The 23,891-nt window shown below is 33.9% G+C and overlaps 1 protein-coding gene across 5 annotated transcripts in view; it reads left to right on the forward strand.

Annotated features, from left to right (window-relative positions):
• Positions 1–23,891, forward strand: part of RSRC1 (arginine and serine rich coiled-coil 1) — a 355,005-nt gene that overhangs the window by 140,464 nt on the left and 190,650 nt on the right. For 3 of the 5 annotated variants that reach the window (XM_072959887.1, XM_072959884.1, XM_072959896.1), the window contains exons 5-6: positions 16,644–16,680; positions 20,924–20,971. In XM_072959887.1, coding sequence (XP_072815988.1) covers positions 16,644–16,680; positions 20,924–20,971 — 85 coding nt within the window. The remainder of the gene's footprint in view (positions 1–16,643; positions 16,681–20,923; positions 20,972–23,891) is intronic. The other 2 variants (XM_072959890.1, XM_072959903.1) reach the window with 1 other exon arrangement.

The following is a 23,891-nucleotide window of genomic DNA, read 5'->3' on the forward strand; positions in this document are numbered from 1 at the left end:
TCTGCTGTGATGAGATACTCCATTTTAAATTTACTATTTTTTTTTTTCTGACTGTTGCTTTCCTGTGTGTTGGAAATATCGTGAAGCCTGCTTAGTTTGGTAACGCCAACATATATTGTATTCATTCAGCAAAGCTATAGTGTCATTGTATAATAAACACAATGCATTGCCATTTAATTAATAAAATAATCTATACTTCACTGTGCCTTACAAGCATGTCATTTGAAGTCCCCCTCTCTTCTTTTCTTGTTTTGACATCATTGATATATACTGGTATTAAAACAAAAATTAAATGTTACATTACAGCAATTTATGCCCTTGAAACTCTTAAGTTATACTGTATCACTGTGATTTTTGTGCTCTGAGCAGCAGTGCAAACCAGTGAGAGTGCCACGTATTATCTCTGTCCCAGCAACTTAACTGTTGTAGCACTAAAGCAGCCATAGAGATAGGTACAAGAATGAGTGTGGTTGTGTCCTAGCAAAGCTTTAAATACTGCCACTAAAATATGAACTTTAGTGATTTTCACATGTTACAAAATACTGGTTTTTTTTCAACTATTCAAGAATGTAAAAATTATTTTGACTCATGCACTGTATAAAAACAGGTAGAAGGCTGGATATGGCCTCTGCATGACTCCTGATTTGGACTTTCAGCTCAAGAGAATAGTAGACAATTCTTTAAATCCTCTATTGGCCCTTAAGTACTACTAGTAAATACTTGGTAGAAAGTGCCCATGAGTTGAATATGTTATTTTTTATTTTATGTAGGTGAATATAAAAGCATTTATGGTAAGAAAGTAACTCCTGGAAGAATCTTCTGTTGTACTTTCACTTTATGTAAACTAGAAAAAACAAAAATCTTTCTTATATGCAAGGCTGTTTCAGGCCTATAGGACTTAACAAATGCCATTCCCTCCTATCGACATGTAAACTCCTCATTGAGCTTAGATTCTATTAGAAAAGACTGAAAGTAAACAAATAAACATAGATTATGTAGGACTGTTGGGTAGCTTATGTAATCAGTGGAACTCTGAAAAACTAGGTTTTGAAAATGATTAGGAGTTAAGATGGCTATATTCTGGTATCAGTATACTTGATGTACAGACACTGACAATACCGTCTGGCACTGCGGCCGCTGAACTTGTAATCTCATTGCTATTATCACCTAGAATAATCTTTGCATTCTTGTCTTTAATTTACTCTTGATTCAGAGTTCCTAGAATAATTCCTGTCTTTCTATATTTGGATTACTTTGGATTCAGAGCTCACCTAAACTGGAGTAGTATTCAGATGCTGGGTAGCTTAAAAAACCTATGAGAAATAGACTGTGAGGAAGAAAGCTACAGTGAGTGAGTGTACCAGTGAAATAAGATAAAGGAAGAATTCCCTGACCTTCTAAATGAGATCTTGTATTCCTGTCATTCTGTCTTATAGACTTGGTACTATTTTTTTCACAGTGCTTTTTAACAGTATTCATGTCACAGTTACTAGTTATTTGTGTGTAAGTTGTATGTGTTTCATACCTGTCTGTAAGCTCCCTGCAACTCTTGCAGTCTGCTTTGTTCATAATTGTACCCCTGATACCTAGCACAGAATTTGACCCAAAGGTTGTGCTCAGTAATAGTTGCATGATTAAGTGATGTAGGAAGGAGGGCCAAGTCGTGATGGCTTCAGTGGAAAGGCATTGAAGGATTTTGAGCAGGGGAATGATGTGATCCATTTTTACCTGATTAGACTATCTATTTTGGGGTTGGTGAATGGGAGGGAAACAGAAGTGGAAGTGAGGAAAATAATTAAGACAGACTGGGCCAGAAAGATGGTAGCTGGACTAAGATGGTGGCAATTGATAAATAGAGATAGTTTCTCTGGTTACTTAACAGATAGAATCAGTGGACTTAGTGGTAAATTATCTATGTAGGGAAAGAGAAAAAAATAGATTGATTTCCAGGTCTTTGGCCTAAGCAACAGGATGAATGATGTGACTTTTTTGAAATAGGAGATACTGAAAAGAATCAAGTTTGAAGTAGAAACTCAAGAGTTCAGTCTTGGACCCATTGAATGTGTCATTGTTTTTGGTTTTTTATTTTTGAGACATCTAAATAGAGATGTCAGGTAGACAGCTATTTATGGTAAATGGATCTGGAGCTTCTGAAGACTCTGTGGTTTGTTGTTTTGTCATTTACCTAGAGGTTGCTATTAATGCTGTGCCTGAGAGCAAGATGGATTAGGAAGAAGGTACACCATAAGATGAGGGTCTACGACTGAGCTTTGAGGGACCCTAACCTTTGAAGGCAGGCAGAAGTAACATGAACCTACAAAAAACTTGAGTCATTTTTTGAAAAAAAGTGAACAACCTGAGCAATGTAGTATCATAGGAAACAAGTAAGGAGAGTGTGCAGGAGGGAGTGTTTGACAGTATCATCTGCTCCTAAGAAGTGTATAAAGACAAGGCTGATAAAATGGCATTGGATTTGGTAACACAGAGAAACCATTGATGACTTTAGCAAGATTAAATTCTGGATGTCATAGGAGGTAGGAATGAGGAGACATAATGTGTGTGTAGTTTTTCAAAAAGTTTGACTGAGGGAACCAGAGTAGACTAAGTAGGATGGTGGCTGAGTAGTCCAGCTCCAAGCCCAAAAGCTACGCATGATCTTTTAGACCAACCGTAAAACATTCTTATTTCTAGCCCAGGTGCTTCCCTCCAGAGGCCTCCTTGTTTGGGATCCACGGCACTTTTCTGCACTTGTGGTTCTGTACGTTTTTATTCCTATCCCTTCCCCTTTCCCTCCGCATGGTTCGCTAGTACAGTACTTAAGAGGCGGAAAGCCTTTTGTTCCGGGCTCCTCAGCAGTGAGATGAACCCCTCTCCCCTCCATCCTCCCTGATTCCCCCGGCATCCACCTGACCTTTGTCCATGCCATTCTTTGTAGGAAAAGTGGAACATTAGGGATCCCAAACCTCATTTGTGCCTCTTGGTTGCACTGTTACAGGTGAATAAAGGTTTGAGTGTTACTTTCATTTTGATTTGCTGTCCTAACTTACCACCTCAATCTGTAATTGCTCCACGGTAGCAGTACAGGGTGGGAGAAAGAGAACAGATAATTGAAGAAATGCAGTCCTTGAAGAAGCTGGAGGAGCTGATTCCAGAGCCCTTGTGGTTGAAATGGCCTCTATTTGAAGGAACCTCAAGCATCACTTCTATAAAGTATTTCCTGGACTTTACTACCCACAGCTTCTACCTCTTCCATACCCTCATAGCCCTCCCATGAAATTAGAATTCTGACATATAATTCATAATATTTTCTTGGGCTGTTTACTTCTCTGGTCTTCCAGTTTTAATTTTGTGAACATTAGCTAATGTTAGTGATATGTAAATAAATTGCTTTAGTTAACCATATCCCAAGACCTAAAGACGTTTATCCTTACTCTATAGTTTGGGGAAAGTTAAAGTTTGATTGATATCGCACACCAGTGATCTATACTTATCAAAAAGCTTCATGTGGCAACAAAGCAGAAGGTTTACTTAAACAAATAATTACCTTGGGGAATGGATATATACAGAGAAGCCACAGAAAGTAAGTACTGAATGTGTGAGTGCTAGCCTATGGAGAATTTTCTGTAAGGGCAATGCAGTTGACTTTGGTAACCACAGGTGTAATATTCTGTTTATTCAAAAGGGGCCTATGTTGCATGTGAGAATTTGTAGTTTTTATGTGACATGATGTTAAGGAGTATGTGCAGGACGATGTGCAGGAGTCATGTCACTTAGCTGGTGAATGAGACCAGCTGACTGCTCAGCGTTGTATCCTAGAGTGTCTTTATTTTCTTCTGATCTTGATGATTTGAACAATGCTCATGAAGGGTCTGCATAATAATGGTGATGTTGATAATAGTAATACATGCTTAGAGTAATCTGCTAAGCACTTGACATGTCTTACTGCATTCACAACTTAGGATACTTGGAAGTTCCCAGGACTTACCCATTGAATGCCAAGGAGTGATTATAAGTTTAGAGATATAGGAAATTATTAGGAACAAAGAAGTAGTGAGAGTTTGGTTCTTGCACTATCTATCTATCTGTCTGTCTGTCTGTCTATCTATCTATATCTAATTTGAAGATGTAGCAAGGAGGAGGAAGACTTTTAGATAAATGCATGAGCAAACAAAATCGTGGAGGTGATAATGGATTTGTCTAAGAAGAGGTACATTTTGGATACTAGTACAAAATTATTAACCACATATTGTAGATTATAAAGCAGGCAGAGACATGAACTTGGGGTTTGAAGACATTGATGCTAGGGAGAAGAGTGTTGGAGGGATTTTGGTGTGAAGTGATAGGAACTAAAACTAATATAGTCAGAGTGGGAAGCAAGGGAATGTGGCAGAACTGAAACCAATATGGATCAGTTATTGAAGGATTCACCATTTCTGTTTGTCTTATGCATTATGGACATAACTGTGTCCATTAGCTCTATTCCAGTTTCACATTCTCTAATTAAATTTAATTCATCTGTTTCTTATGTATTCATGTACTAAATTTAGAGAGATTCTATTAGTATTAAACACTGTACAGAGTTTAAAGATGAACAAAAATGTACATTGAGTCTTTAAAGTGAACACTGAAGGTAACAGGCATGTACACTGATAATGAGAATCTTTTTCAGAGGTATAGAGAATAGGAAAAGTGTGGGGTGAGTACAGACCTAGCCTTGTTTCCTCTAATGCAGCAGGTAACATTTCTATTGTAAAAGAGAAAAATATAAGCTTTGGATTTAGAGCAGTTTTAGACATCTTAGCATGTTACTTTCTTGCTTTAAATAAGTAACTATCTCTACTCCAAGCATATCTGTTATTTTCAAAATGAGGATAATGTACTACTCCATGGAGCTGCTATGAGAATTTAAAAAAAATTTTTAAATTAGACCATCAGTAATATGATTTCATGGAAGATATTTTAGGAAATACATAAGCAAAGCATTAGGTTGAACATAAAAATTGTTCAAAATCACACTGTTAAATACTGTTAACATTTTGGTTTATAACTTTTCAATTATACGTAGATACACATACGTACTCACATTATACACATTCCATGTATAAAACTTCTTTTTAACAACTCTGACATACTGTGCTGTAATAGGCTCTTTTTAAAAACTCAGTATGCCATAAGAATATTTTCATGGAAACGTGGAACTACATCACAACTTTTAATGGCTGTATGGTTTTTTGTTGTATGGATATCATGTTTTGTTTCATAGTTTGCCATTATTTTAGTTTGTTCCATGTTTTTTGTTGTTAGTGTTTGTTCTATATTACATACAATGGAGTGATTAATATCTTGTAACTCTAACACTGGGATAAGCCCAGAGACGTAAGAACCTTCAGGTCAAATACTTTGTGTATTATTGAGAATCTCAAATATTTTCATACTGTCTTTTGGCAAATTTGTATTATTTTCTGCTCTCACAGGTAGCATATGAGGCGGTCTGTTTCCCTGCACCTTTGCCAACACTAGAAACATGATCATTTGTTTTAATCTTCGCTTGTTTGCTAGCTGAAAAATGCCATTTAATTTTATCTTGCAGATATGTGCACCGTAATATCTCCCTGAATGTTTGTTAGCTGTTTATACAGATTTTTCTTTTCCTGAATATTGTGAGAATCCAGTGAGATAATAAGGGTAAATGACTAGGCTCAGCGCCTGGTATATATTAGCCTATCAAGGGTCAGTGTCCTTTTTTTACTTAAATCTTCACTGCTTTGCAGCTTCTTTCCCAGTCATGGTTCCAGTTAAATAGTAGAATACTGTAAAATCTTGTTTCATTGTTAAAGTTACTGTTTTTAGAGACTGACAGTGATAAATTCTCTCTTGATTAAAATTTGGGCAATGAACGTGGGCTGCCTTTTAATAGCTGAGGGGTGTACTGTGTGATCTACTTAACCTCTCTAAGCCTCAATTATCTCATCTCAAAAGTAGGTATAATACTTGTATCTCTTTATAATGAAGTTTTAAGAATTAAATGAGCTAACTGGTGTAGAGCACATACTACAGTGCTTGGCATATACTCTTCAGTATTTCCTCAGACGTGGAATATCTAAGAAGATCAGTTCATTTAGATAATATGAGCAAAGTTTAACTGCTGAGAATTGCGAAGAGGTCTTTAGGAAATGGCAAGTAGTTTGAGAAGAATCCTGAATTATAAACTGAGGAGTTTATTTTGATTCACTAAGCAAAGAAAGAATTTTAGTGTAGTAGTTTTATTTTCTAACACTGTTAGGTGCTTACCAGATTAAAATGACACCTTAGTTTTTTGTTTTCTTTTAGATTATCAGTGTAGTTACAAAGGAGAACATCAGAGGGAAAGTAAAAGCATCAAAAGACAATAATTGAATAATCAATTTCTGAGTTATTGAAAGGTTGCTTTTCTCAGGAAAAATATACACTTGTTGCATTTTCTCTCAGTTTTAGCCACTGAAGACATTAATAGAATAATTATATGTATTTGTTATCTTCTACTTGGAATCGTTGACTAAATTACATATAGGTAGATACTGCTTTTAGGAAGCTGTTAGAATATTACTTTATGATAATGGACTTCCTTCAAAGTAGAAATGTATATGTAATTGTATTTAAATATTATAAATGATAATATTTATATTTAAGTACAAACATATTTATGTAAATATGAGAAATATCGAAATTTAAATTATTTAAGTTTAAGTACTGGAGACAAAATATACTGGCTTACTTCCCCATTTGAAAATTATATAACCCCAGTCTTCCAAAAGCAATAAACATACATAAAATTCATTAATCATTTTTAAGTTTAATGATCAGTTACTCTCTTTTTTACATCTAGTTTTATTTAGAATAAGAAATTAGAAACAACTCTAATGTCCTACAATAATGGATATGTTAACCTATTGAACATCTATGGACAGAATAATATATAAACAGTAAAAATATTGTATGTAAATATATTTATTGACACCTGAGAATCTGGTTATTATATATAAATAAGTACTGAAAAAACTTAAGCTACGTACATAACAGAAATCAATGATTCCATATTTATAAGAAAATAAGTGTATTAGTATGTATTCATAAGAATGGAGGGAAAAACTAAAACATGTTTAGGTATTATCTGTGGCTGTTGGAATTTCAGGTGATTTTTATTTTCTTCTTCATTAGAACCAGATGTGATTTTGAATTTTTCTATAATAAGCACTTGTTATTTGCAGGGCTGCTAGTCCATATGGCACCTTTTGTGCATACTAGAAAAATACGTCCCCTCTTCCTGTGGATGCAGTACCACACCAGGATACACTGCAGGGCTACGGCATGTAACTTTTATCTTCTACTGCCCCATTAGTTTTTTCTTTCTTTTTTCCCCCGCATAATGAACAACATGCACAGTTGTACATGACAGCCCAGAAAACTTACATAATAAAAATTATTTAAAATAATTTAAAAGAAATGTGACCTTCTAATGCATTTACTCTGGGCAGGCTACTTTCCTTACTGACCTCTAGCAGGTCATGTGGGACCTTTGAGCTTGCTCTTCCTGCCTCTTCTTTTTCGCTTACCCACTCTGCTCAGATGCAATCAATCCTTCAGGATCCAGCTAAAATTACCCCTCCTCTTTGAAATATTTCCCAACCACTCTAACACATATGGCAATTTCTACTTTTTCTGAACTTCTCTTGAACTGGGTCAAGAATATGGATTAAAGGGGGTGGCGGCGAATGAGTTGCATCTCACCTGCTAACTCCACATGACTGGCAATGGCTCCTTAGAGCACAGTATTGAGAAAGATTTTTGAGCTGCATTTGGCCTCACTGGGAAAAAGGATTGTCATTGATTATGAACCTTAGTCCTGCATGTGGGAAATAGCAGATAAGTAACACGTTCATGTGCATTTTCCCAGCCTGGCTTGGACATTAACTATTTCATGTATTTGTCCTCATTTGACAATACAGTTTAAACATCGAAGGCATAGATACCATATCTTAGTACTTGTACTTTTTGTTGATGATACTTGTTTATGTTTTTGTTATTGTTTTTATTATCCACTCTGGATTTATCATGGAGCCTAGGTATGAGGGTGCTCAATAAATATATTTCTGTTGCTTTTCCTTCGTTCTTGGTGTTCCAAGTCTGGTATAATTTCCCATAGTCTGAATCGCTTCCTTTAGCAGTTCTCTTCGATAACATCTACTGGTGATGAAATCTCCATTTTTCTTCATCTGAGACTGTTATCTAGAGCATAACTTGAAAATACTGAAATCCCTTTTCTTTCCCTTGTGGACCTTTTCTGTGAACTTCAGAACCTGTTTACCTACATGACTGTAAATAACTTAACTGATACATACCAACTTTAGTGTTCAGCTCCCTACTAGAATAAGCTCAAATTGTATCATATGTCCTCAGCTGTTTAGTGTGTTTAATTTAAACTTGTCCTTATGTAATGGATGCTCACTAATATTTGTAAAACTAATTAAAGAGTCTTAAAAAGAGAATAGTACACATAAAATTCATTAACCATAGTATATTTGCCTTTGCAAATAATTTATAAGTTCTAGAGCAGAATTTATTGTAGATAATAATCGGTCAGATCAATAGCTACTTGTAAAATACGAACATTTGAAAACTACTATTCTGAACTGTGGTAACCTAAAAATATATACGTAGAGCCACTAATTTGCAGGATATTTTCCAATCAGAAGAATGCTGAGAATTCTAACCAGACCTGGTAAGTTGAAACTGAGAATTCCAAGGAAGATCTTTTTGGAACTTCGTGCTGATATTCTGTATTTTTGTTATTGGGGTTTAAATGTTAAAGAAAAAATTAGGTGATTGAGAAATTATTTTTGCTCACTTTTTTCAAAAAACTTTTTAATTTAAAAAAAATTTTTTAAGTGTTAGGTTTCTTTATTATCACAACATAAATGTAACTATAACAACTATGCAGATTGAGAAATAGATTATCACATCTGGAAAAATTCCTTATGCAAACTCTCAATTCTTATCCCTCTCTTCCCTCGTAGTTAATAATTATTCCAGCTTCTAACACCCTGGATTCTTTTTGCCTACTTGCTCGCACAGTCCATGTGTGCCTTTGAAACATTGCTTTTTTCACTCAGCATCTCATTTGTTCAACACACTTTTTAATTTTATCTCCTTTCAACGAGATCAGGATAGAAGAATATGCTTATGTTAGGATATACATGGTATTTTTATTGGTTGCTAGAAATTGGGCCAAGCTCTTAGTATGTTAGCTGAAAAGTAGACTGATGTTTGTTTATAGGTATTAACAGTTGAAACAGATTTTAATATAGTTAAAAAAGCTAACATCTATAAAGATATTTCTTGATTTTGAAAGTGAAATACAGTCAGTTGGTCCATTATTTAGTCTGTCAGATTGAGCCAGTATTTATTAAGTGACTTCTGCAGGTATGCTGTTTATCTTGATTTGAATTTTAAAACGGCAAATTAGAGAAGATACATAACCTGACAAAGTTATTTAGTTAAGTAGTAGCTTTGGAATTTGAACCCAAGTTTTTCTTAGATTTATATATTACCAGATTTTTCATTAATAATATTTGGTACATAACAAGGTCTTGTATGTGTAAAAATTTGTCAGCTATTATTTGAGATAAGAGATATTATAGGTATTTTTATAACTTAGAACTCTTTTAAAAACTCTGCCATTATAAAAAAAAACCCCAGCTCATATAGATTTTTGCTGTATGAAAGAAAGTACAAAATTAACTATGATCTTATAGCTCTTATAGCTGTAGAAAACTGCAGCATAGTAATCTTTCAAAAGTGAATAACATGCTTAGTTCATGACAAAAAGAAACCTGTAAAATTTTTCGTTAAGAGTTACTCTGTTTTTCATGATTACTGTATGTGTGCACATTTTATACGGGCTAATACATACACATTACTGATTATAAATATATTTAATCTTTTATTTCATGGTCAGTGAAATCAGATTTTAATGCTACTTCATATAGTTACATGCATTATGGCTTCTATTCTGTAACTAAACACTCAGTGGATTTTTGGCTTGCTTTATGAAATGGTTTTGGTTTATATTCATTTTGTTACTTTTCTGCTCCCCACCCAAAAAGTCACTTTTCTTTTGGATGTCTTTTGTTTATAATTTGTTATAAAATATTACTTTTGTAAGTAAATCCATAATAGATTTTAGATTGATTTAATAAAATGTGATGAGAAAAATTTGCTTTTACTAGGAGAGGAAAGTAATTACAAATTCTTTTCTAAGCTAATAGTTTGACAGTTTTGATACATAATATTGAGAGTAAAGGGGAATGCCATCATCAGAAGGAAAGCTGTTTTGTCAAAATAAATATCATTATTAATTGTGGCTCTTTGACCTGATTCCCTTAGACCATTATAAAACCTGAATGATTACTTTGGTGTAATTTGTTCTCATGTTTAAAAAAAAAGAAAGTTGATCCCTTCGTAGTAAGACCAGATCTAAAAAATCTTAGTCTATTTGTTTAGAAATTTCTTCAGAGGAAATAAGCTTTATAATAGCAACAGCTTCTGGATTTAGAGCCTGCTTCCTTTGGCAAAATAATATCTGTTTGCCACAAAGGTAAATCAGTATCTTTATATTAATTTTTTTTCTTGCCTGACATAATATGATTGATTCCTGGCATCTTCCTGCTGGAAGGAGACCTCACATTGACACTGACAGGTGCCACTAGGTTTATTTAGGACAGTCTCAGCCATTTCCCAGTTAGTTTCAAAATGTCTACCTCATACATGTTGAGCCACTGCATTTCCTGCTTCAGAGCCTTGTGTTATGCCAACATTACTATCTGTGCTGCCTCAACTACAAATTGGATGAACAGCCCGTGACACTTTTTCAATATTATTACATTAAACCAAGTGGATTTTGATTGATAACCTAATATTCAACTAATGCAAAACATCAATCATGGCAAGTATATTAATTATTTAATATTGCAGTCTAATTCAGAAATCGATGTGCTGCATGAGGGAAAAGGGAAACTCATGGTTCCCAGAAGATTTAAGACAGGGAATGATTAAAAAAAGACCTGCTGTACTCTTGTGTGTTAGTTCGATACAAATCTTTATTCATTTGCCAATAATCTCTTCCCATTTTCCACTTCAGGACCATTTTATCAGTTTTGAGACCTATAATTGAATTAAGTCTGCTTTCAGCACAGGGCAAAAGGAGTTGCACAAATATTGATGAAGTCATGACAGGGACAACCCAAGAGACAGACCACTAAAGAGGACAGGCTTTATACCATTTGTTGCAAGATCCTTCTGTCGATGCCTTGCATTTTGCCTCTATTTTAAAAAAACTCATTAAGACTTCTGGAACCACTTATAAGACTTTTGTATTTAAGTATCCACCATAATAATAGATTTCTATAGCACATTACAATTTAGAGTGTACTTTCATATACATTATCATGCTTATTTTTACACAGCAACCTTATGTGCTAGGTAAAGCAAGTATTACAAAATCTTCTTCACATCATAGGTGAATGATCTGAGCTTCAGAGAAGTTGGAGTATTACCCAAGCTCATTCAACTATTTTGTAGTTGAGCTTAAATTTGAGATGAGCTGTTTTGTTTCTAGAACCAGGACTATACACGTCATGCTATCCCATGTAGTATTTATGTACTCATGATGCTTTATCTGTGTTGTTTTGAGATGGCCACCCTTCCTTGTCTTTCTACCCAAAGTAAGACTAAACAAAACTGATTTTCATGAAAACTTGAAACTTTGATGTCCCCAATTTATGATACATATTAAGCTGTACAAATTTGCAAACCTTCTAGATACAAGTGAAAATTTCTTGACCTGTTATCTTTTACTACAATAGAATGGCTTTCCTTTATGTTTATATACATAAAAATATATACCTATCAAAATATGTATATACATCTTGGAGGGACAGTGGCTTAAATATATTTTGTCATTAAAGTCACCACCTCAGCTTTATTTTGGTTCATGTTTGCCTGGCTTTATCTTTTACTATCTCTTTTTTGAAAACCTTTTTGAATCCTTTTGTTTTATGAGTCTCTTGTGAATCACACATTGCTGGATTTGTTTGTTACCCAAACTAAGAATCTTCACTGGCATTTTAATTCTGGATTGTTATGAGTGACCTTTCTTTAGTTTTCTTTTAAGTCACTGATTACTTAGACTACAATAATTACTATGCTCTATGCCAGCCTTTACTTGCTTTATGTTGTTACTTCTTCCTGGATTTATTTCTCTTCTTACTGCATTACATTCCTCAGAACTTTTTTCAAATAATGTCTTTGTATGGTGAATATCCTGAGACCTTGTAGTTTAAAATTTTCTTTATTTTTCCTTTAAATACTAGTTTATTTGCTGTATATAAATTCTAGGGTCACAGTCTTTTTTCTTAAAAACACTTTCTCTTGGAAGTTAATACTCCATTGTTTAGCATAGTGTCGCAAAGTCTGGTGTCAGTGTTATTCTTCCTTTATGGAGGATTGTGCTTTTTCTTTCTAGAAACTTTGCCTTTTCTCCTGATCTGTAATAGTCTTAATGACCTTTATATTATGCTTTGCTGTGGATTTTCCTTTAACTATACAGTTCAGTGCTCTATGTACCCTTGCAATCTAAGATTTGAGTATTTCTATATCTAGGAAATTTTGGCCATTATTTATTCAAATATTTCTTCTTTTATTTTGTCTTTGCTTTCTTTCTATGATTCCTATTATATAGGTATTTACAATTCTACTCCTGTTCTTAATTTTATCTCTTGTTTATTCTGTCTTTTCGTCCCTTTCCTGTGCCTTCTGGGAGAGTTGTTCTACCCAGTGTTCCAGCTTACTAATTCATTCTCGGTCTGTAGCTGTTGTGCTTTCAATTCATGCTCTGAATTCTTTACTTCAAACTATTGTATTTCTAATACTCATGATCATATTGATTCTTTTTCATAACTTTTTTCATATTTAATATCTAAAAATCTTCCCTTATCTTTAAATATGTTATTATACTTACATTATATTCTTGTTCAATCTATTCTGTGTTCTCTGGATGAGACTGCTTTCTTTGTTGTTTTTCTGTTCTTGTGCCTGCACACCTCAGAGGTCTTAATATTTTCCTCATGTGTTTCTCTTTTATTTCTTTGCAACATTCAGCTGCCTTGGCTAGTAATTTTAATCTAAGAAGAGGGGTGAAAGTCTATGCTCTGGCTTGTGCTTCTCCAGGTTAATTGTTCTACTCTGGACACAGTCAACCACTTTTTCCATTGTGTTATCCTACTATTCCAAAAACAACACAAACCAAAACAAAGCAAAGCAACCATCTACCACACACATGCACCCAACTCACAATACTGTTCTTCCAAATCGCTGCTCACTTTGGTAGTTGCCTTGATTCTTTGAGTGGTATGGGGCTGGGTAGGACCGCTCAGAAACCTGAGATGGTTGCTACTGACTCTCCATCCAAGCTTGTCTTAGTGATGGTTACATGTTAGACTCTTATTAGTTGAATACATACTCTGATTCAGACACCGTATTGGATGCTGGGGTATAAAAATTAGAAAGATGCAGTCCATGTCCATGTTCTCAAGGAGTTTTCATTTTAGTGGTTGTCATTGGGAAAGTAAATAGGTATTTATAATAAAGTGTGGGAACTTTGTGATGTGAACACATGAGAAAGAGTTCATTACTTCATTTGTGAAGAAGAGTTTTCCTCAGTAAAAATATAGTTTAGGTTGACTGCTGAAGAATGTTTTCGTTCTTTAGAGAGATGAGGAGAGTTGGAGGAGGTTCGGAGAAAAGCAACATCTCAGGGAGAGAGAGTGAGTGGCTCAGTGATGATTGAAGCAAGGTTGTTACGTAGTTTTTTTTATGGCTGTGCTGTCACTTTCCATGTGATATAACTTTGGCAAGATAACAGGGAATTTGTAAATTGGAGTGTAGCGGGATATCATGGATTTTAAGAAGGGAATTGACATGATCAAGCTTACATTTTAGAAAGATCTTGATGTATTATGGAGATGAATTGACATGGGGCAAGGCAGGGGTCATTGGGACCCACTGAGAAGCTTTGCAGAAATCAGGGAGAGAATGGATAATGGCCTAAAATAATGATACAGCTGTGAAGATAGAAAGAAGTTGTTAAATCTAAATGATAATAAAGGATGTTGCATAGCCAAAACCCTGTGGTTGGTTACATTTGTTTATATTTGGTAGTGAAGGAAAGGGCATGTGTCAAGGATTATGTCTGGTTTTCTTTCAGGCATTACATTCAAAATGCAAGTTTCCTAAAATCACTTTATTTAAAGAACCACTTGGAAGTATAACAAAGTTGTAGCCAAACCAACCTTTTCTTTCTTTCTTTTTTTTTCTTTAAATAATAGTTTCTTATCTCTGATTCCAAAATGAAAATAGCTCAGAAAATTAGGAGATTTTCCCTAAGTTTGTGGCAAAGTCAGTTAATAGCAAAACCTATCCTGAAATGAGTCTATTTGTAGTCTTTGTTTATCCCACTTTAGGTGGACATTCATGTTTCTTTCTGAATTATTAATATGTATGATTATGAGATGCTTCTTCAACCCTTGCTATCAGTGTTTTATGACATACATTATATGTACCTTACTACCTTTCTTAAAATCCAAAATATTCTGATGAAGCATGTCTAGCCTCGGTGGTTTCAGATAATAAATTATGGACTTGTGTATTTTGAGTCTTAGCATTTTTGTTCTTTTATATTGCAACATTATTTTCTAATAAGAACCATTACATGACAATGTAGCCATGGGGGAGAAATGAAATAGATGTGTATTATATGGTATAAACTCCAAGGTAGATTGCCAGGTGAAGGTAGAAAACAGTGTGTGTAGTATGCTTCTGTCTGGGTTAAAAAAAACAACAACAACAGAAGAAGAAACACACACAGATACACACACAAGCATACATACAGAGCATAGACTATTATAGAAGAACAAACACATAACTAATATCAGTGATTGAGACCTGGGAGTCAGTGATGGGAGGACGATTTAATTTTATTGCAATGTGTATACACACACGTATACATATCTTACACTGTCAGACGTATTATTCTTTTTATTTAAATTTTAAATTGCACAAATGGCTGTATGAGCATGACCTTGTGAAAACGTTAAAGATTCATTTGACTTCCAGCTCCAATACATGCATTAATTGTATAATAATACAGTTTAAATAATTATTTATGTAGCTGTTGGCCTTCTCTGACACCTTGTTGCAATTTATTTCTATCATTTGTCATTTAGGACTGCATCCAGAGAATGAGTTTCAGAAATCCTTAAAATTTTAAATGTTGAATATATAGTATTACTAAGATTGCCAGAAGTAGAAAGCAGAGGAGAATGGCTAAAGATGAGTGCTAATCAGTAGACATTGGAATTTATTCCCAAGATACCAGACTGGGCAGTTGGGAGCAAAGGTTGGAAACCATGAGAATAGTTTTCAAGCAGTAGATCCAAAGGGAAAAGATAGGGAAATTTGAAAAGATTGTATAGCAAGACAAATGAAACAGCGGTAAGTAGATTTTTGCCCCCCCTCAAAAAAAGAATTGGAGACAAAATAAAGAGAAAAGGAATAAAATTGAGGCCCCTTCAGAGAAAGAAAGGTGTGGGGAAAAGATTAAACATGATGAATGCAAAAATACTGCTGTTGGATGTTTTATAATTATTTCCTGCAGAGTGGTAGAAGTATAATTTTATGTTAAAACAAATAAGGCGTGGCATTTATGATGGAATTAAAATACTACTTGGTCAGAGTGAGAAAAATCAAAGTCCATTTGTCTCTAATTTTCATTGACTGAAATCAGCAAAAATAGCGAAGTATTTGCCATATTTTGCCAAGTGTGTATTTAAGTTATCTTTGCTACGTGTACAGTTACTTGTATTTTTAGTTTTATCAGCAGTCTTTTTTAAAGTGAAAAACAAGAACTTAAATACTTAATGTATATCATGATATTTTATGTTTGTGTTTCCAGTGGTGATATTCTGGTTTTTAATATTACAGAATTCTTAGTTCCTGATTTGTAGTGGGCACTAAGTTAATAAAATTAATGGCAGGAAAAAATTTAAGATTTAGTTATTTAGCCATTGTGCTCACAAACTTTCTTTTTGTGCATAATCTTTATATAAAAATGTAACCATGAATGGATGGATATTTGATAAAGCAAATATACTAAAATGGCAATTGTAGATTCTACATGGTGGATACAATCTGTATGTTTGAACATTTTCATAATAAATGTCAAAAAAACATAAAATCTAATGAAAAAACTAATGTAAAATGAAGACAGTATGCAAATAATAAGATAATAATATACTTGATTTCTTTCCACTGACTGAAAAATCTGAAACATTCTGTTAGTGGAATATCAATTTTAGTGGTAATACTATTATTAGGTGTAAATAAATTATCTGTTCCCTAAGGAATTTGTTTTGTCCTTAAAAACAGTGTTACTATGAATATCAAGAAAGATATGAAAAAATTATGAGTTTATAAAATATTTTTGAGGTAAACATAAGTTGCAGCAGACAAGGGCTTAACAACTATTTAGAACTTTTATTCTTCTATTTTAGGGAATCTGGAAACATCAAAGCTGGATTAGAACATCTGGTAAGTTCTAATTTTCTCTTGAACATTTGCATCATCTTTGATATCTGCATTCTAAATGAACACTTTTGAATGAGCTTTGAATACCTTGTATTGAGAAAGTCAACCATTTCCCAAAGGGTCAGCTTACCGTTATTATGTGAAGGCACTTACATTTTCATTTATCTTATCATTTCAAGGGAATTAAATTTTTTTTTAAATTACTTTTTTTTTTGATGTAGAGATGAAATAAAATGGATGACAATCCTTGGATTGATGATTGCTTTAATTATAAACAAAAATGTTTGGTGTAGAATTTTTGGCATATCTTGATCTGACAAAAACAAGCTTGTGTTTTAAGAAAAACACAATCAAATATTGCATGCATAAATATGGTATGTTTTAGCAATTTAACGGCTTTGAAAGCAGGCACAGCTTTGTTTTTCCTGATGTCTTTGCTTTATGAATAATGCATTGGTTTGGTTAAAACTACATTCAGTTTTAGAATATAAAATAATTGAGATGCAAAATTTTTGATTTAAGTAAACATTTTTAAAGTACAACATTAAAATCTGTCCACTGATCAAAAAATTGGAAAAGCTGTTATATTATACCTGGTCCAAAATTCATGGAGTTCACCACACTGAGTGTTTGTTATAACATTAAGTAGTTCATTTAAACAGAGCATTATAAAGTCATGCTCTGGTTTCTGGTCAAATCCAAATGTTGCATAATTAATGATAGAGATTCTTTTGTAAATACAATCTAAGTACTTTTTTAATGCGAGACTCCATTCGTATATCATATTGTAGTTTTGTTAACTATTAATGTGCTTTTGTTCTGCTCCCACATAGCAAACAGTGGTAATGGACAGCTTCATTTTTATTAATAGTAGTTTTTGGTTTGGAAAGGATTTTTGGTTTTCCTGTCAATGGCTAAAGGAAACTGAGGAAATCTAGACTGTAAAAAAATGATCAAATGACCGTAAAAATTACAGACTAATTATTAAAAAACAGAATATAAGAACCTAGTTAGAAAAATTCAGCTACATGTATTTGTCCAGGTTAGATGTAAGTAAATAACATTGTTATTTTCATTATTAAAAATTATTTCTCAAATTTCTGTTTATCACTTCATAGTGGCTTATATATTTAGGACATATATATGGGCATCAGAATAAAAAGATTAATGTAGCAAGTCTAATACCAGAATCATTTGGGGCCTTATAACAAGGAAGGACAGCTTACATAGTGCCAAAATGAGCTGTCTTTTATACTTGTTTTGTAAATTATTATTTAGTAAAAAGACTTTATATTTATTTGGTTTATTTTCATCAGTAAATGAGTTAGATTCTTTTTTAGTTTAAATTTCATATTTTTACACTTATTAGTGTGAACTTATTTTCAGTGACTATTTCATGCATTTATACTCGTGATCTTACGCAGCAGTGGTTTTTCTAACTGCCTTGGGCTGCCAGGAAGACTCCACAAAGCAGGTGGCACTCAGACTTCCATGGACCACTTAAACCAGAATAGTTAGACTTTTAGTCATTTTATGTACTTTCAATTTTAAAATAAGATTTCATCTGAAGAAAGAATTCTTCAACTAAAAATATTTAAAACCCTTTGATGAAGTATAACCACTTGTATTGCAGTTAGGAGTAATTGTTTGCTAATTATTCTTTTCTATTCTTGACTCTAAGTTATATTTCAATTTTTATCTGGGTAATATACCTCAGATATATTTTAAAGATATACATTTTAGGGATGAGAAAGCCAAGACTTGTAAAACAGGTAGTGGAAGTAGATGATTTTAATGCATTTTATCTAAGTTATTCAAAAGACACTATAACTTGATGTTGTAAAATTGACCCACTGACTGAACTATTAACAATAATGTGAATACATCAATACATAATATCAAATATATATACATATATATTGTGTTGTACACTAATAATATTCAGTATAAATTTAAGTCAGTTAAGGAAAATGACATAAGCATTATGTTATACTTGCCACAAGGACACAGACACAGTTGCACTGTCTTTATACTGTTTATGGGCTCTTCTTGGTATACAGTTATCTGTAACCCGAGTAAAAACAGGTGGACTCCCTGGAACCTTGTCAAAGGCTGATTTCATTTATTTGTCGCAATCTTTGTCCCATCATTCGTTTCCTTCTATGTTACCAGCTCTTCCTGGGAACTGTGCAGCATGTCATTCTTAGTTTAAATTTCTTATAATATTCTCCCCAAGACATTTTATTTTTCTTCTCACAAACTTGTCTACTATCCATAAAGCCTATGTCTGTTTAAAATTCTAGACAGAACATTTGAAGGTTGGCGCCCATCATCCATTGATGATTCTTTTCTCCATATACCCACACCTGCTTTCTCCTGTCTTGAGTTACCCTTCCTGTGCTTCTTGTAAAATTAAGAATATATGTGTATATATATATATATATATATAGGTATATGCATATGTGTAAGTAGTCCTATTTCCACTTTCTTATAAAAAGCATACTGTATATACTTTTTTGTACTGTTCACTTAGCAGTATGTCCTGGAAATCACTCTATAGTTCCTGAATGTATCATTATATTTACTGTGTTTCTTTCTCTGTTTAGCTGTGTTTTCTTTATTAAGGGTCTGAGATTTTAGCCCCAATTGCATGCCTGCCAGCCTTTCGCAGATGCTGGCAGAAGACGCAAGATTGCCTGGGTCAGAGAGAAAGCATTTTCTTACTAACAGCACAAAAAGTAGCATATACTTCATGGTTGTATAGGTTCCCCTTGACCCTCAAGTCCCATAGGGTGATGCTGCATACCCAGGGGTTTTGTGTCATAGCTGAGGGGCTCCAGATTTAAGAGTTCTTTAAGGAGCTGTTAGAAAATCTGCCCAAACTTGCCCAAGAGGAAGACATTATTTTTATTATCCTAGTTAGGTAACAAAACTGCCTTCTGACCTAGGGGAAGATTCTGTCTCTCTTCCAAGACTGCTATACACAACATCTTTGAAAAGATAGTTCTGCACAAAGGCTGATGGCTGTTGAAAGATGTGCAGAACATTATAGAGAATTGTCTCTGAAGAGCTATTATAATTATGAGGATGAAACTTAGGAAGGTTTGTGCTTTTGCTCTAGTGGTTACCTTTGTATTTATACCCTTTACAATGCTTTTAATCCCCCTTAATCCTATTTAACCTTTTAAATGGCATCCTTTGACTCCCACCTATTACCTTCATTATAGAAGTTGCTCCTGTTATCCTTTCCCTTTCTTCCTTTTTCCTCCTGCTTAATCTTGCTGTGTTCTTGCTACTTTGTTAGAATGTGAAATGTATGCATACTGTTCTTCCGTCCATGCTGTTACCTCCTTTTAGAATCAATTCTCAAATTAAATATAGTAAATATTTGTCATCAGTTTGTTTGCTCTTATTTCCCCACTTACCTCCTGCTTGTATAAAACTTACCCACTAGTATATTACTCAGGAAAGGCTCCTGTGTGCAGTAATCCCTAGGATCTTGCACATTCCAAGCTGTTTTCTGGAGTCTTGCCACTTGAATGGCAGCTTGACTGGACATAAAATCTTTGGCCTTTTTTCCTTGGCATTCTTTAAATATTATTCTGCTCTTGATATCTCTGGTACCACCCTTATTTTTTTACCCTTACAGATAATTAGGTTTTTTTTCCTTGAGGCATTGCCATTTTTTTCATCGGCCTTGTTTTACTAGAATAATTCACAAAGTTGATTGTTTCTGGCTAATCTTTCTGGGGATGAATTGCTTTCTATTTTAGTGTTGTACTTTGTTTTTCTGGGGATGACTTCTGTTTGTACGTCAATTATGTATTCAATTTACAACTACTGTTAGGAGTGTGGAGCGGTCTATGGAAATTTTTACTTCAAAAGAGAAATTCATAATAGAAAATGGTGGAAATCTATGTTGAGTAGACCTTGAATCCTGAGGAGTCTTCCTGTGGGAATCCTGCTGAATAGTCAGCTGAATTGAATACAGAACATCTCCAGAGTTCAGTGTCCATATCCATTTAAAGACTTAGAGAAGATGAGTGAAAACATTGCTTATAATGTTGTGCTTAGATTTCACAATGACCTTAAGGAAATAATACTTTTTGTTTGATGAAGAATTATATACAAATTAAAGACCTTCCAATGTGACCTCAGTGTATGTCTGTTAACACAATAGGGTTAAAGGAGTAGAGGTGGGTGGTTATTAGGTGGTGATGTTACTTCTAACTTTTTTTATTAACAGTGTCCTAAGGTGTGGAAAAGTGACTCCAAGTTGTCTGTAACATCAAAGGTAGCTGACTCCATATTTTTCTACCATCTTATGTTTAAAAATTCTGGATAATATAGTGAGTAGTAGCCCTTATTGAACTACTGAATGGGAATCAAAATGTTTACTTTTTAGAGTGTTTTTAATACAGTCAGGTAGGTGATATTAACATGCATTTTTATTTTTACATTATGAAAATGTACAGGAGATAGAACCTTGCCATTTGATTACAATACAGCTATTATTGTTTTATTAGTAAACTAAAAATAATGCTACCCTTTCCTCTTGGGAGAAGAATTGAGATCTGAATATATTAGGTTGGGCTATATGAAAAATTGTCACCTTTTTTAGGTCAAAATAGTTTTGTGGCTTGTTTCTGGCTTGAAAGAAGGACTGCTGTGCCATGCCCCCTTTGGCAGGGAATGTAGTGAATTATCCTGATCAGTATGATATTTCTGAAACTTCCCTTGTTCTCTTTTCTGAAAAGTCAGATAACTGGGAGTGGGTTGGGGTTGGGGGACATGATCTAGGTCAGTGCTTCACCATCTTTAATGTGCATATGAATCTCCTGGGGATGGTGTTTAAACTCTGGATCTGGGGTGGGACGAGTTTCTGCATTTAGCAAGCTCCCAAGTGAGGCTGATGCTGCTGGTCCAGCGACCACCAGAAAAAGAAGTCCATTGAAAGACATTGACTTGAAAGACATGTGTCCAGTGAATTAAGCCCTCTGCATCTGATGAAAAATCTAGATGTTTCCTCCATATACTCATTGAGTCTGATTCTACAACCTATGAATGATTGTTTGGGCATTCATAAACGCAGAGAGACAGACACTCCACAGGTTTCTACAGAGCCAAAAACTTCATCATCTTACTCTGCAAGAGAAACAGAGGGCTAGTTTTTTTTCCTTTATTTTGGTTCTGAATATTAAGTTATATATTTCAGAGCTGGATCTGGACACTAGGACTAATAATACTTTGTTTAGCTTAAGGTGGGAAGTTAAATAAATGATGATAAATCTTTTAGTAAAAAGGGTAACAAGTATTTACAACTTTAAGTGGGATTTGCTTTCTATTAATAGTTGAATAGCAAAAGAACTCTGGAGCCATACCTGTGGGTTTTTTCTCCCCACAGAGGTCTCATTTATGTTTCTTATATTGTATAACATTTGAGAGTGATGACCTACTTGTCCTTGTGGTCAGGCAACACAGTCTGACTGTTTTTAGTATTGAAAAGCAACTGTCATTAATAGCTTGTTTAGCCCATCAGTGGTTTGTAGAATGTAGTCGCTGCTTGCCAGAAATGCAGGCTGACCCATTGCTATTACGTACTCATCAATAATAATACGACATTCTAATAAAAGCCCTTTCCTCTATGCTTTAGGCTATTTTACATAGAACTTGCAAATAAAACCTCTGTATTTCAGTTCACAGACTGATAATTTTATACAACGCAAGCATAGACACAATTAATGTATTATTGTCATACTTTTGAGGATTCAAGCAGAGGTTGTGAACCCTCTTCCAAAGCAGAGGTTATGAACCCTATTCTAAAGTCATTAGTCTTTTGTTTGTTGCATTTTAAAATATCTGTCTTATTTTAACATTTCCCCACTGTGTTCTGAAAAAATGTGTGTGTTTTTTAAATAGACTTTATTCTTTTAGAGCAGTTTCAGGTTCACAACAGAATTGAGCAGCAAATACACATAGCCCTCTCCACACTGGCAAAAAATGTTTTTGACATTTGTCTAAATGAGTTTGAGAACATAGTTATTTTAAAATGCACTGCTGTTACTCGTATATTGTATATATTTATTAAACACTGATGAAAAATATTTATTACTTCATATAATATTTAATGACTTCACTGTAATAGATCCCTCTCCTACCCGCATTTTAATTTTTTTTCACTTAAGCCAATATATATTTGAGGTTTAGGGTAAATGTGCATATTAAAACAGACACTTCTGTCAAACTGCAATCGTGAGTTAAAATAGCATGAATTTTTTCTTCCTTCTAGAAGATCAATTCCATACTTTTTTTATCTTTCCTTTTAACAAACAAGTGTGTCCTGTGAATGTGTGCAAATTAAAATACATTTAATGTGGATTAAATGTTAATGTCATATTGCTGCCATGATTTCTTAGGCAGTTTAACAGGTCTTAAATCTGGGGACCGGCTCACATTTCAGACAGAAACAGTAGCTTGTCAGTGATCCAATTTTCTGACACATTTTGATCAGTTAAAAGTTTATTAAAAATTGCGTCTGCAGTAAATGATTAATAAATATTTCCTCATCATCCAAACAGCATAAACTTGGATCCTTTTTCTACCTTTTCTCCATCCCCTCTCTTCCAAAGAGAGATCTGTCTGTTGCATTTTTAAGAAACAGCGGTCTTAGTAGAAAATGGTGGCCAGTTAGCTTTAAAAAATGACTATATCATGATATTACTAATAGTCTCAGATTTATGCTTAATCTAGATAAAATTTATTTTTTGACTTTTGTGCACATGTGCTTATTAAAGCTTTATGAAGTAAAACTAAATATTCTAAGTGTATTAAATAACCTCCCCTTCCCATTATTCATGAGTCTGAAAGTCAGGCCTTCTTGAAACCACCAGAGTAACTTAATATTGTATTCCAATTTTTTTCTCATATTCTAGTTCAGGACACCATAGGTTCTGCTTTGTTGCAGAGAACCCCACAAGGTACCTGGTAATTATTTCATGCTTTTCTCAGGATTTAAGGTCTATAACTGCATAGAGAGAGCTAGTAGCAAAGGTAAAAAGTTTGTTTTTTATTTTTCTGATCAATGCATTAGGAGTTAAGATGGACAATGCCTTTGCCACCGTGGTATCTTTGGTCACAGTCATTACCATTTGTCACAGATCCACAGCATCTGTATTTAACTTAACATATCCAGCCTGTTTATTTTTGTAAGAGCA

The sequence above is a fragment of the Vicugna pacos genome, chromosome 1 (assembly GCF_048564905.1).
Source record: "Vicugna pacos chromosome 1, VicPac4, whole genome shotgun sequence".
Taxonomy (NCBI): domain Eukaryota; kingdom Metazoa; phylum Chordata; class Mammalia; order Artiodactyla; family Camelidae; genus Vicugna; species Vicugna pacos.